Source organism: Passer domesticus, chromosome 5, assembly GCF_036417665.1.
Source record: "Passer domesticus isolate bPasDom1 chromosome 5, bPasDom1.hap1, whole genome shotgun sequence".
Taxonomy (NCBI): Eukaryota; Metazoa; Chordata; class Aves; order Passeriformes; family Passeridae; genus Passer; species Passer domesticus.
The window spans coordinates 55,866,975-55,882,183 of NC_087478.1; the positions used below are offsets into that span (position 1 = coordinate 55,866,975).

Here is a 15,209-nt window from a genome sequence, read left to right on the forward strand (position 1 = left end):
GCTCAGGTACGGGCTGCCTTTTTTTTTTTTTTTTAACTACAAATTTCAGTTTCCCATCTTTAGTGACTCACGTCCTCTTTGTATATGATCTCCCTTGGCGTCAACAGGTGTGGGAAGTCTCCGCCTCCCATTGCTCTCCTCCAGTCCGTAATTAGCGGCTCCTCATGTCGGGATGTCTCTGGCCAGGGTGGGTCATCCTGGCACGCATCGCCACTCGAGCGACACAACACAGGTACAACTGCGCTGGGACGTAGTTTTAGTTTGTGCTCTACCACGCTGGTTGCGCGGTAGAGCACGGACTCCTGGAAGTGAGAAAGGAGAGAGTGAGGTGAGGGGAAAAAAAAAATCCTTAGGACAATTTAAAGTCCTAAGGTACAGTGGGAGTTCAAAGTCCCAGAGAGCCCAGCCGCAAGAGGCAGCGCCGGGGGCGGGGCCTTTCCGCGGGGCGCCGCCGCCGCTCCGGGCCTCGGGGAGGGGACGGGTCACTCCCGACCCGACCCAACCTGACCTGACCTTACCTGAGGGGCGGCCCCGGGAAGAACATCTCGGTCCCGCCCGGCGGTGGGAGCGCACCTCTCAGCGAGGTGAGCCCGGGGCTGCGGGGCTCGGCTGGACCAGGGCTGGGCGGCTTGGCCCTCGTGTCCCGCTCGGGGAAAGGGGCGTTTTTGCAGGGTGGCGGGTGCGCGGATCGGAGCGGCAGCCGGACCCCGGCAGCGCCAGGCCAGCTCCGTGCGACCGCCGGGGCTCTGCGGGGCAGCTCTCAGAGCTCCCTCCCGGAGGGACGGCAGCGTTTCGGCCGTGGGGTGTGGAGAGCAGCCCCTCTTGGGTTTCCCATACCTCTGTGAAGTTTGTGTGGCGCGGGCAGCGCTGTCGGGGGCAGTGGCGAAGGGGCGAGTGAGGGCGGCAGCTTGCACGCCGTGCCCGCCTGTGCCGCAGGCTGCAAGGGTTCCATCCTGCCCCAGGAGCGCTGGTGGGACGCTGGAAGGTCTGGGAGGATGGCAGTAGTGGGAGGACGAAGAGGAAGGGGTCAGCTGGGAGGAAGAAAAACGGAATTTCTCTCTGCCAGCGGTGGCTAAGAGGTCTGGCTTGGCTGAAAGGGTGGAAAGACATCAAAACTGGTGGGCGGGGAGGGTGCAGTTGGCTGCCGTGCTCCCGGGCAGACGTGCTCTGGAAAACGTCGGAGTCTGGACAGGGATAATGTCTGAGGAGGAAAGATGGAGCTTCACAATAGTACTGTAGGAGAGGGAGAAGAGAGCATAAAAAGAAAAAATACAGAACTCTTGTAACTGTAGTAACCTAAAACTATTAATGCTGCTGAAAGAAGACGAGTTTAGAAGCTTTGGCTAAAAATGAACCATCCTGGTTAAGTGAACATATTGCCTTCTAATGCGTGAGAGGTTTCTCAGAATAGACTGGATGTTTCTTAACTCTGAAGAAACCCATGGTTTTGCAGTTTTCCATGGAGTTTGTTGCAATGGAAGCCAGAGGAAGTAATCTCAAGAAACTCAAATACTCCTGCATTTAGGTTTTGTAGCAATCCCAGCAGCATCTCCAGTCAGTGGCTCTGTAGGAGGAAACACTGACTGGTGAGGCACATGTGAATGCCCTTCTCTTGTTTGTGTGCCCTGTTTGGCAACACGCAAATGGCCATTACCTTTGAGGGCAGGAGTGTGCGGAATTGAGTGAGAAGCAGTCTGCCTGCCAGGTTTAGCTTTGGGTGTGCAGTTCATGGAGCAGCTCTCCCTGCGCCTCAAGGTTTCCTTCCTGTGGGATTTCTACTGACTCTCAAGGCATTTGCTCTCTCCATCCAAACTCTACGGCTCTAATTAAGGTTTTGTTGGTTTGTTTTTTTTTTAAATGTGGCTCTAACAAAGTTTTTCTTGTTCGGGGGCCTCATTGTGCCAAGTTACCATGCACTGAAGTTCAGTGACACCAGAAGGATGAAGCCTCCTGCAAGCCTGCTGTAAAACATTTTTGTGCCAATGTTTTTGTCTGTCTCACTGGTGTCTGTGCCACAAGGAAGAACATTCAAACCTTCAGCAGAAGCAGTCTTTTGCCACTTTAGCAAGGCTGGTCACAGCAGGCTCAGAGGAGTGCCAAGGAAGAGCCCGAGGAGGAAGGGAGTGGGGCCACTTCCTTTAGCAGCAATCAGCTCTCACCTTGGCTTTTTTATCAGCAGATATTTTGGCACAAGGTGATTACGAGTAATTCTTCCATCTTGCTTTAATTTCATTTGGTCTCTAGTATAGAGAGAAGCCTTTGTGCCAGTCACAGTCACCATGAGAAGCCATGCAGGCATGCCTGTTCCCTGTGTAGAGGTGAGACCAGAGGAGCAGGATACCCATGTGCTGGATGTGCCTTGCTGTCAGCGCCCTGGTGGTTTGGATCAAGTTACAGTATGTGATGGCAGGAGAGACTGGGGACACTCGTCTCCACTGGCAGCCCCCCAGTAAATCACTGTAGCTGTGCTATTATTCAGCTCCCTAAGGGTTATGCTTCCCAGGTTTGTCAAAACACTTGGACCGTGTCTTCTGGATTTGTGGTTCCTTTCTCTGCTCTCATCAAGCGGGTGTGTTTTACGCCTGATCAAATTAACACTAAAACACCTCAAGCTGCTGGGTTATTCAGGTTCCAGAACAGATTTACAGGTCTTCTTTTGGGTGATGTTTTCACTGGGAATCGGGTGATACAATACCAACTCACTTCTTGTAACTGATTTTTTCCTGTCTTCACTGACTTTAATAATAATCTTAAATTGGGACTGGGAACTCCACCCAACAGGTTACATGAGGTGTAGTGGAACTTCAGATTATGGCATTGTGTACCAACCACTCCCCTGTCAGCAAACAATTAAGTCATGTTTATTTAATTTTTTCTCCTAGAAAGAAAAATGTTCACACTCTTCTTTGTACAATTGCATAACACCTCCTGTCTATGCAAGGTTAGTGCCTCTCAACCTTTAATAAGTTCAACCTTGCAGTTGCGCCATCAGATAGGAAAGTACCTCCTCAGCACTCATAGGAGGAAAGTTGTGAGACAGAAAAACAACCCCTGAGATCCTTGAAGAAATTTAGACATTGACTTCAGTATAATTTCAAATCAGAGGTGACACTTCCTGCTTCAGTTCTAAGTGACCTGCTCCTTAGTCTGTAAGAAACCTATTCCAGAGCAGCAAAATAAACAGAGGTCTCCTAAATCCGTATGTAGTCCGCTGTTAGACCATCTTTCCTTGTAGTTAACAGTGATACTGTGAATTAACAGATTTTTTTTTCCACTTCCTGATCAGGTGGAGTTCCGGCTCCTGTGTTCTTATGGTCTCCTCAGATGTGCCACCAAAGGGCAGCTCCTTTTCCAGCCATGTGCCAGTATTCTCTTGAGCTGTGAGGGTTAAGACAGTGTTTAGTCTGAAATTTTATACCCCAGCACGCAAGAGCCTGCATGGCTTCCTACAGAAACCCAGTAACAGGAAACTACTTTTTGGAAGCTGTTGGTGGCATGGAGCTGTTATCAGTTTCCCAGCTCACCCACTGCTCGCATCTGTCCTTTTGTCTCTTTGCCCTTTACAACAGCTTCACACAGCCAAATTCTGCCATCCCTTTAATTTTAAGTATTGATGAGAGGTTTAGGTAGTTGCTTTCTGAAAACTAAAAACTGTGAGGTACAAAGCTGCTCCTTTCAGTTAAAGAAGACTCAAAAAAGGTGTGCTGAGAATTATTATCCTGTGTTCTTTGGGTGGAAAGCGAGATACCAGAGCTTTCTCCCCTGTTGTGCAATTCCATCATCTGTCCTGCCTCACAGCTCAGGATTTGTGGGTTGGTGGTCACCTCTGATTCCTGAAACCATCCTTCAATATCTGCTGTTCCCCAGTGTCTCCTGTTCTGAGCTCAAGGGCTGTGGCAGAGTGGGGAGGAAGGTGTTGAGCAGAACAGTGTTTGGGAATTATGCAACTACCATGAGGAAGTGAGGGCGCCACAGCCCATCCTGAAGGGGGTGGATGAAGGTTCAGAACAAAGAAAATGAGGGGTGGACTTCAGGTTGCTGCAGGCCTTTTTGAGCTGGGAGGCAGGTTTCAGCTCCCACATCATTGGCATGCTGTGTTCTGCAACAGGGAGGGCTGGCTGGCTGTTTAGTACCTGCTGCTGGGGCTTTGCTGTTATACTGTTGTGTCTGGTAAATCTTACTTCTCCATTCATGAAATAGGCACAGAAGTCTGAGGAAAGCATCAAGCTGTGGTGGGTTTTTTTGTGTTTATGAACCTTCACTTAAGAAGCAGTCAAGATCATATAAGATCCTTGCAAGGACATGCAGAATCTTGCATTTCAACAAGTGATATTAAGACTAACAAAAGCATTTTGTAAAGTTAAGAAAATTAGTCTTCCTGGGGCTTTTTGGGTAATCCCAAGTATCCCTGAATAGTGAGGAGTAGATGTCACCAGAGGGTCCTACAGCTCCACACCTTGGTGGCCTGGCACCAGGGGGCAGCTCATACCTGCACCACTCCCTGGAGAGCTTTGGGAAAGCTGCAGGGCAGAAATGAGACTTCTCTGTTTGAGCAGAATCACAGAATAAGCTGAGTTCCTAAAGGAAGGAACCCACAAGGATCATTGAGTCCAACCCCTGGCCTTGGCCAGGACACCCCAACAATCCCACCCTTGGCTGAGAGCATTGTCCAAATGCTCCTTGAACTCTCTCAGGCTTGTGCTGTGACCAAATCACTGGGGAGACTGGTCAGTGCCCCTATACCCTCTGGGTGAAGAAGCCTTTCCCAAAATCCACCTTAACCCTGTCTTGGTACAGCTCCAGCTGTTCCCTCCAGTAGTTTAGCCCTGTATTCATTTGAGCAGACAGTCAAAATTTCAGTGTTAGAAATCTCTGCTCTTGATCAGGCAGGTGAATTCTCTGTGTAAGTGCCATGTGGAGCATGAACAGTAAAGAATTTTAAAAGGATGCATTCAGGGAGGTCACCAGTGATCCTGATATGCCCTGTTTGAGCTAGGTGCAAATGGGATATTTTTATGGAGTGTGCAGAAGTGAACAGAACCAATTGCATTAGCTCTTGGTGTTCCATATGTATTGGTATCGGGCCAATACATATTGGCCTAATATCAATATTGGTATTCCATGTTCCATATGTTTGGGTATTCCTCAAGGAGCAGGAAACTATAACTGAGGTGCATGCTGTGTAAAAAGTCAAGGCATTTGAATTGTGGTAAGGACAGCACTTGGTGCAGCCTTGGGAAAGGCCCTATGATTCCCCCTTAGGCTGTGATTGAGGCAATGGTTTTACACAGACTGACCTGCAGCTGTTCCCAGGCAGTCTGTAGTACTGGGACAGGAGCAGAGAAGCACAGATCCAAACATGAGTTCTGAGCCCATCTCTCTGCTGCACACTGCCCCATTCTGAATATTCCTAGAGAACAGCCTGAACCACAGCTCTCCAGAGCGCAGGGTAGCAATTCAGAGTATCAGTTCCTATTTCTGCTTGTGGCAAACATGCTGGACTGGAAAGAGCAAAGGGGGTAGAAGCAGAAGGTGCAGTGCAGGGCACTTTTGTCTGTGGTCTTTGGAAGGAAAGAACCCACATGCTTTGCTTTGACAATTTGTGCAGTCTGTAGTTCTAGGAGGGTTTTTTCTAATTTGTTCTTGATGAAAGCTTTGCAGTCTTGAATTTTTCATTGTGCTCAAAAGGAAGAAAATGCCTGTCTGTAGCTGCTCTGAAACACAGTAACTAGGGACTGATTTATATAAATTTTCAGCAGCCTTTTTTTTTTTAATTTCACTTAAGGGGGCCTATAGAAGCAAAGGCGACCCCCGATGAAAGGGAGAGAATGATGCAGCTAACTCCGTCTTATCTGAAGGCTAATTAATCACTTTATTATATTATACACATTTCATCTATACTGAATCTGCCACACACTCACTCTGCAGACAACTGCACAGAACTGCACTCATCTCTGGACTCTCGTGACTGTCGTGACAGTCCAACACACTCTTGGCCCTAATAACCCAAGGAAACAAAACATCCTCACTTTGGATAAACAATTTCCATATTGCATTGTATTTTGGCACAACACAGGCACAGCAAGTGATAAGAATTGTGTTTTCCCTTTCTGTGAGGTTTGGAGAATGTGAATCTCAGAAATACTCTTGGGAAGAATTGTGCCTTGATGCCAAATGTATTTGTTGGGGATTACACCCACTGGTTATTTCTAAATTGCCTTAGCTCTAGATACAAGATCAGTATGTTTAATTTTGGTGTGCCGAATGTTATTTAAAAGTCTGCCTTGACAATTGTGCTTTGATTCTAGTTTGAGCTTTTAAGATTTTGTTTATTTTCTTGCGATTTAATGTTTCCATTGGCTTTTAAAGGAAAAGTTTTAAAAAGAAAAAATCTTGGCCTTCTGGGAAAAACAAAAGCAAGGGCGAAACCTGTTGGCAGGTAGGAACGGAATCATGGATTTGACCTTCTCCATGAAACAACAGGAAAAAGACTCTGGATCTTTTCTAATGTAAATCTGGGAAAATATCCTGGACTCAATATCAAGAACCATATTTAACAAAGCATTTAAAGCCAGTGTTTCACCTGACCTGTGTGGAAATGCTCTAAACTTGTCTTGTATCACCTGGAGGGGGTTGCAGCACTGTCTGCCTCTGGAAACTCTGGGATGGATGTTCTGTGCCTTGCTGAGCCAACAGCACATTGCTGTAGCTGTAGGTAACCAGCCATTGGGGCTGGAACGGGGATGGAGCTCTGACAGTGTGAGAACTGCTTTGTGCCTCTTGGGATTGCTGCTGGGATGTGGCACATAGTCCTGCACAGCAAGTGCCACGTGAAAGGGACTGTAAAAAACCAAACAAGTTTATTCCTTTCTCTGTGTGCCACAGAAAAAGCACTCAACAGGTCAGTCCCTGGCCCCATGGGAAGCGCAGCCTGGTTTCAGTAAGGGAAGACCTGTCTCTTGTCTCTGGTTGCTGTGATACCTCTTTGTTCCCAAGTCATCTCTGTGTTGTCCCAGGTAAGTCCTAAAGCCCCTCCTTTTGACAGGACCAGGAAATTTCTTTGTGGATGTTTGCTTTACTTTTTAGGCAGTCACAAAGCACTGCTAAGATAAAAACAGGAGTGAATTTCAGGCAAACACAGCTGCATGTTTGCATTGGGCTTGTGATCCTTCCTCTTGCGTTATTTCCTCCACCGAAACTGCTGGGTGGAATCTCAGGGGTGCACCACCATCAGCTGTTGTGTTGCTTCTGATGACTTAATCAGACATGATGGGAAGAAATGGAGCTTTTTCTCTGGCTTCAGGGGTGTTTGCAGTACCCCAGAGGACCCTGTGGTTTCCCCTCTGCTTTCACCCCTGTTGCTGAAACAGCTGTTGGAACCTGCTGTGCCTATTTACTGCCTGAGATACTTCTGTCTTTCTCTCCTGTTAAGCCATGGAGTGTCTTTTAAAAAAACCAAACCGGATCATCGCTATCTCCTTGCTCTTTGTGAGGGAGAAGTGCTCTTAACTACTGTCCCTCACAGCTGTGCTTCAGTCGAGCTGTTCTGTGGAAACCAAAAGCTCACGAAGGCTTCATATTTATTTTGTAGGGAAAGTTTTCTGCCTCAGATTACTGAGGTAATCCTCCCTTTGTTGGCAACTTCTTAGGTTGGTTTAGTTGCGACACAAAGCTTTGCTTTCTGGGAAGTCTTCACAGGTGTGTGGCAGTGCTAGGATGTCCCTATCTTCCTGTTTAACTGGTAGAGAGCCCTTTGGTGCATGCTAAAGAGCTGCTTGGGATAAGCTCTTAACAGGTTTAAGCAAATAATAAAATACGGGATGGCAAGCCATCAATAAATTGTTAGCAAGTCCTTTGCATTCAAGTCAGCAAATGATGACAGGGCACTTAGGAGCATTCATCTTCCTTCTTTAAAAAATTTCTAAAGAATTGGACGGGTAGTTTTTGGAAACTGATGTTACCACAAAGGGAAGGGAAATAACTATATGAGTAATTCAGGAAGTCAGTAACCCTCACCACCTAATTTCTTTTATAACCAGGTTTTTTTTGCACAAGGTAGTGAAGAGCAGCTCACCAGCTGGAAATCCAACATTCAAATCCAAGTTTCATCCTTACAGGAAGAAAAAATGACCTAGGGACTTGTCTGTACTTAAACATTGCAAAGTACTCTATATGAGGTAGAACCGGCAGGGTTTGGGGGGCTGGGGCTGCAGGGCTCACCTGTGTGGAAAGGGGCCATGATTCCAGCTGGTTCCAACCAGCTCCAAACTAGACAAACCCAGCCCATTGCACACCAAAACCACAGCTGGTCAGAGCAGCACACTCTGCCTCTGCTTGAAGATTTTGAAGAAAGGGTGGAAGCTGTTAAGGACAGGATGGTGGGGTCTTGCTGTTTCTTGCAGCTGTATGTGCAGAAAGTGTGTGTTACCCTTTCAGAGTCCCAAGGAAAACAGAGGGTCCCAAGGGAAGCGCAACTGACTGGGAGGTGGCTGCTCCCTGGGCTGCTGGCCAGGTGATGTGTCAAGTAGTGTAGAAACATTCCAAAGTGGCCGGTCTGAGAGGCTGAAGGTGTCTTGGAAAAGTCATAGAACAATAAGGCTTTTGTTCAATAGAGGGGGAAAGAAAATGAGAGAAAAAAATTCTCAGCAGAGAGTTTTCGTCTTGTTTTCAACTGAAGAGCAATTAATCTGAAATGGAAAATTCTGTTATCGAACTAACCCATAGCTTTCTTCAGGAGGCATAATCTGTTACACTATGCACATTTCTGGTTTGTCTGACAGAATTTTTTTAATTGTTGAATTGTATTGATTTATTTCTTTTAAATTATGCAAACTTTTACCAAAAGACAAACAGGGATTAAAGCAGAGGAGACACTAAAATGTTCTGCATCTTTCAGACAACTTTATCTCTTTCTTCAAAGAATATGTTCCTTATGAAATATTTCTGGATTTTTAACTTTATTAAGAGCCAGGCACTTCTGAGAAAAGTGTTGCCACACTGATGGTGGTGCCCTTCAACGAAACTGTGTGTTTATACAGCTTATTTCATGCCATGTCTGTTGTCCTTGGGCTCATCAAGGTTAGCTGGTACATGGGTACTGTGCCTCAAGGGGGAAGCCAGGGGTGGGGCTGGAGATGCAGAACTGGCTAGTGCAGCAGAAGAGGAGCATGGAAGGATCAGGAAGGTAATCCTGAATCTGGTTTCCTGGGAAGTGACTGAAGGATGATTATTTTCTCTGTGCTGCCTAAGAGCTCTCCTGTACCAGGAGCTCTTGTGTTGGGGGCATCCAGGACACACAGTAAGGGGTAATGCACCATATGGTTATTTTCCCCTTTTTTCTTCTCCTCTTTGTTTTGTCGTCCCTTCTCTTGGAAGCCATGGTGCAAAGTAGATTCTTGTGGGAAAGTGCTGTTTACTGTCTTAATCTGATATATGCTGAGGACTGAGCTCTGCCTAGGGCTGATTTTTCTTCAGCAGGAGAGAAGAGGGGAAGTAGAGCTCTCCCCATACTTTGTTTGGACATGCCATTTATGAACATCATCCCTTTATAGATACTTCAGGGTTATCTCTCTCAAGTGATTGTGACCATTCCCTTGTTCACTTGGCTTGTGGTCTCTGGTTTTTGCTTTATAACCATTCCTGGAAATCAGATGAACAGGCAGAGTCCAGAAGAGAGAACTGCAGAAGGAAGTCACTCAGCTGCACCCTGCCATTACAGCACAAGCTGAGATCTTGACATTTAAATTTGTGTATAATGATGAAGCCAAACAGCATCCTGTAATATGCTGGCAGAGGTACAAGAAGTATAAAGCACTCTTCAAAATGGCATCTATCACCAGATGGAAAATTAAGTAGGCACATGAAGTCTGGCAAGTTAAATATGGCAACACCATGAGACTATAGAAACACTGTTTGAAAACAATTTCCAAAAGATAGTAAAGCTACCAATATTATTAATTCTTTTTTTTTTTCCAGTTGCAAAGGAACATGAAGCCTGCTAGTGGGGCAGAAGGTCGGTAGGGAATGAGACTGAAAGGGAGTTCAGAGATCACTTTGAAACAATCCAGAATTAATTTCTGCATCTGGCTACAGGTAAGAGGAATTTGGGGATGCTGGGCCCTGCTGTTTGTGAACAGAGAAGGGTTGGCGGGAGATGTAGTGGTTGGAGTCTGTCTTAGGCATAGTGGTCTTGAAATGAGAGTTTTCAATTCTTGAAGAAGTATGGAATGGAGTCACGAAACTTCTTCTTTGGATTTCCAGGCTTTGGCCTGCTCAGGGTTGAGGCAGTCCCTTGGGAGGCAGTTTTGAGGGACACTGGGCATTCTTCAAGAACAACATCTGAAAGGCACAGGAACAGGCCAGCCCAATGTGCCATAAGACAAGCCAGCAGGGAAGAAAACTGGCCTGGATGAACAGGGAGCTTTTGCTTGAACTCAAGGGGAAAAAGATATTTACCAGTTTGGGAGAAGGGACAAATGGCTCAGGAAGATTACAAGAGTGTCATTATGTTATGCAGGAAGAAAGGCCCAGCTAGAATTTCATTTGGCAAGTGTCACAAGAGATAGCATATTTATTTTTTCCAAATATATTAATAACACAGAGCCAAGGACACTCTCCATTCTTTATTACATGTGAGGGGATTACATGTGATTCTCCATCCTTTATTACATTGCCACCAAGGATGAGGAAAAGGCTGAGGTACTTGATGCTTTCTTTGCTTCAGTCTAACTGAAAGGCTAGTTATTATCAGGGTGTCAGGCCCCCTGAGCTGGGAGATAGGGACAGGATAACACCCCTGTAATCCAGGAGGAAACAGTGACCTGATGTTCCACTTAAAATTGCACAATCTGTGGAGCCAGTTGGGATCCACTCAAGGGGACTGAAGGATCTGGTGGACAAGCTCATGGAGGTGCTCTTCATCATTTACTGCAGCCCTGGTGAACTGGGGAAGTCCCAGAAGACTGAGGGTCAGCCAATGTGATATCCATCTACAAGAAGGCTGAAAGGAGGATCTGGAGAGCCGCAAGCCCATGAGCCTGACCTTGGTACCAAGGAAGGCTGTGGAACAGATCATACTGAGTGTGACCAACCAAGTGGTCAGGCCCAGCCAGCACATGTTCATAAGAGGAAGGTCCTGCTTAACAAACCTGATCCTACAAATTTCTGACTGTTTAAGTATAACAGGAGTACTGACCATTTTCCCTTCATCTAGGGCTACTCCTTATTGTATTCAGGGAGGCTGATTGAAATGTAATGACATTGCCATGTCTGGCTATCTGATTTTCTGTTTGTGGCCTTTGCTTAGGTACCTCATTGATAACTCTGTTGCAAATAACAGAGCCTGTAGATACTTTTTCTGGACAGCCTCAGTGAGATGCCATCATATCTGTGGCTGCTTTGTGTACAGTGATCTGGGAATCAGCAGCTATCAAAACTGCCATGTCATTACTTTCCACAATCTTTTTTGGGTTTTTTTGTTTATTTGGTTTGGTTTTGGTTTTTTTGTTTGTTTGTTTGTTTGTTTGGGGGTTTTTTTTGTTTTGTTTTTGGTTGTTTTTGTTGTTTTGGGTTTGGGTTTTTTTTGTAGAAAGTTGCTAATCTCATTCTCCTGCTCTTTGCTCTGGCTTGCTTTCAGTGCATCTTATCCCACAGGGTATCTATCCAGCACTTCATTACAGCTATAAAAGAGGGTGTGTACACTTTCTTTTATGTCAGGAGAAAACATAGTTCTAAACCCACTCTGAGTGAATTGGATATTGCAGCGTTCATTCTGAAAAGGTGAAGTCATGATACATACAGAAGATGCAGTTAATAGACAGGTGCCTTAAATGTCCTCTGCCTTCAGCTGCAGTATTTTAGTGGTCTAATATACTACATTTACAATATGTGCTCTCCTCTTACCTCAAACATTCACACGTGCTTGGTCTGCTGTCCTCTCTGGGTTCAGGAGAAGGAGCTCTAAAGCCCTTGGTAAAATGCTATAAAGTAATTGCCCTAAATACTAGGGGAATTTGCTGGTGGATGCATCCCTGTTGGACACCACTCTGTGTTTTTATGCCTAGCAGCCTGATTAATTACTTACTAAATGCTATTAGTGTCAAATCTTACTTCTTCTACTCTCATTAGTAATGTAAATCTGGAGAAAACTCAGATCTTCAGCTGTTTTCTGGTGGGTCCCTAAAATACTTCTATCAGGCTGCTTGTGATGTGTGATATTTATTGTTCCAGACCCTCAGCAGCTACCTAGGTATGCAAAGGTCTGCTGGACCTTTTCCCCTCCTCTCTGTTTTTTGCTACCAAATTTGTAGTAAATTTACAAACACCCCCTCAGGTGTTTTGCAGTTCCTATGCCCACACATTTGCTTGAAAGGACATCACTAAACTAAAGGGTATTTGGTTAGTTCCCCTGAAGACAACAGAGGCTGCCATAAACACTTTTTGCAAGGCTAACCTGTGTTGCTGTGTTTGTGCTGGATGTACATTTAAACATAGCTTTTATAGTTTAATGCCATGAAGTAGTTGAAGTCTTGATAAAAATACACAACAACAAGCAGTAATAAAACAAAGAAGGTAATTAAGGTATACCACAGTGTACTTTCGTTTAGCCCATGAAGACTGGATGCTCATGACAAATTCTGGCTGATCTCTACCAGATCCTCCAGCCAGCCCTAGGCTAGACTCTTTCAGTGCTGTATCCCTTGCTGCAAGAGCTGCCACTCTGCTTTGCTACCCCAGCAGTACTTTCCCTAAACCCAGAAGAATATTTTTAGTGCCCAGAACTGCCGGAATGACGGTTGACTTGGCCACAAGAGAGCCCAGCTATTGTGTGAAATTGTTGGGATCAACCAAAGCATCTTGCCCAATGTGCAAAACCATCTCTAAATAGTTTCTCTGCATGTTCCAAGGTACAACAAAGAATTACACTGCAAATCCATTTTAGTTTATAGTATATCATGTATCTGTAGATACACATATATTTGCTAATAGTTAGATCATCCCTTTGCACCCTTTTTCCTGTAATTTTCTGTTAATTTGCAGGCCTATCCAGCTTCATAGGCTAAATCTCCTAATTACCTGGGTATAAGCTGTATCAGTTGAATCCTAGAAGGGAAACAATAGTGAAGTCCTTATTGAGATACTCCATTTATATTCTGTCTTTGAAACAACACTTGCACTTCTGTCATATGGACAACTGTAGTTTTCCTGTAATCATCTGATCACCTCTGGCTAAAACACTTAGTTTTACTTGATACAGTAAGATTTAGGCCTGGAGGTTTTGTGAACTTCTGCAGAATTCATACTCTGAGAATTACACAATTCTAATGTAATTATGTAAAAACAATCCTAATTGCTTTCAGTGCAAAAGTGAGAATGTAACATTTTGTTCTCTGACATCACAAATGCACGATCCTAAAGAATTTTTAGAGTTCATTTCTTCCATTTGTTATCACTATTTCAACTGTCATATAAATCATATGATATATATATCATATATATGAATATCACTCAGTAATGAAGTTTTTTTCTTATTAGAAATGACTTTCCAGGTTTCATGGACTTCTGAATATCTACTGTTTGAAAAGTTAAGGATTGCAGGAATGCAGGATGCTTTTTTTGCTTCATGTAAGTTGGCTTCATGGACAATTGATGTTGTACCATCAGTCAGTTGTTCAATTATCATCTCGTTTGGGTTGTTTCCCTTTTTTGCTGTCTGTAATTTTGCTACCAAGGAAATGTCAGTGAAGCACTGTTAGTCATGTAGGGCAGGAAATCACTTTCCTCAGGGCAGGATGGGCTAAAAGTAGGCATGAGCATGTGCAGATCCATCAGCAGCAGACTGGTGGCAGTCTTTACATGGTAAAGTTACAAGATAATCTGTGGTGGCAGTCCTGCGTCTGTTTCCTTTGTTTTATCCCTTTTGTGCTTGGAACAAGGCATCCTTGATGATATTTTTATATTAGGGTTTACATTGTGCAGTGAGGTGTCTCTTTGCATTTTGTAATTTTTGTTTGGACACATTTTTTGTTTGCATATTCAAACCCTGTATTAGTTAACTTAGCTTGTAAATTTAATAAGCAAGGCCGTGAAAATCATAGGCAGCATTTTGATGGAAAGCACCTGGGCAGAAAAGGGCCTGTGGTCCCCTGGACCACCAAGCTGACCAGGAGCCACCAGATGATGGAGAAGGAAGACTTGCTCACCATATGATGATCGACAAGTCTCGTCTTTATTCCCGAATCACCGATTATTATACACCTTTTAATTAGCTCATGCATAGTGCAAAATCCCAGCTCACCATTGGCTAATTAGTTATCAGCTATCTATGTGCTGTTTTGGTATAACTACTTATTACTTTCCCAGGCTGTCTCGCTCCACCACCTGTCTCTGTGTATTTCTTCATCGGTGGGCCAAGGACACAGTTTAATTGGAATGGCAACTCCCCTCATTCTCTATCTTGGTCAAATTAATCTCACTGTGAGCTTTAGCTCGGAGCCAGCTTGTTACAAAGCTCTCAACATTTCCCCCGTTTTCTTTTTGGGCCAGAAGTGTTGTTTTCTAAGCTCTTTTCGTCATCTGACTCACTATTCTTTGTATGCAATTAAGTAAGCATGGTAATACAAGCATTAGCAATACTATCACACAATATCTCTATAGTATATTGATACAAAATGATCTGATAAATTCATACAACACATACTTTCAAATTCTTCACAACCATGGCCTTGAGCTAATAATAAGAAATCGATTGCTGCTCTATTCTGCAATACTGCATGATTTACACTTTGTACATCTTGAGACAGCATGTCTAATACCTGGGAGGTGGTGTTCAGTTCGTCTTTGGCCCAGCAGCCTAATTGCTTGGCTAAATTCATGGCCTTATTAGCTGCTTCTCCAGGTAAAAGTGTGGCTACTACTACCTGTTTCAGCTCGCTCCAGAATGTGGGTTGCCCTATTTGGCAGTCCCTCTGGAGCGAAGAGAACAGGACTTAAGTTGCTTGATGCAGTCGTCTGGTGCCTCCTCAACCCCACAGTCTTTTTTAATCGGTCTAACAGTGGATGTCTGTGTGAGGGGCACAAGCTTTCAACAGCGCGAAGCTATTATGTGAGTACGTACTTGCTTTTCTACTCGCTCACACAAGGTCTTAAGTTGCTAAGTAACATATGCTAAAATAATTTGCTCCGGGGCTTCATACAAGTCCAACAATCCT

At 44.7% G+C, this 15,209-nt stretch overlaps 1 protein-coding gene across 1 annotated transcript in view; it reads left to right on the top strand.

Annotated features, from left to right (window-relative positions):
* Nucleotides 1–203: 203 nt before the first annotated feature.
* A4GALT (alpha 1,4-galactosyltransferase (P1PK blood group)) overlaps nt 204–15,209 on the top strand; it is a 32,558-nt gene continuing 17,552 nt past the window's right edge. The window contains 3 exon segments of the mRNA XM_064420687.1: nt 204–328; nt 6,886–7,016; nt 9,976–10,092. Of these exon segments, the coding sequence (XP_064276757.1) occupies nt 10,024–10,092 (69 nt within the window). The 5' untranslated portion in view covers nt 204–328; nt 6,886–7,016; nt 9,976–10,023.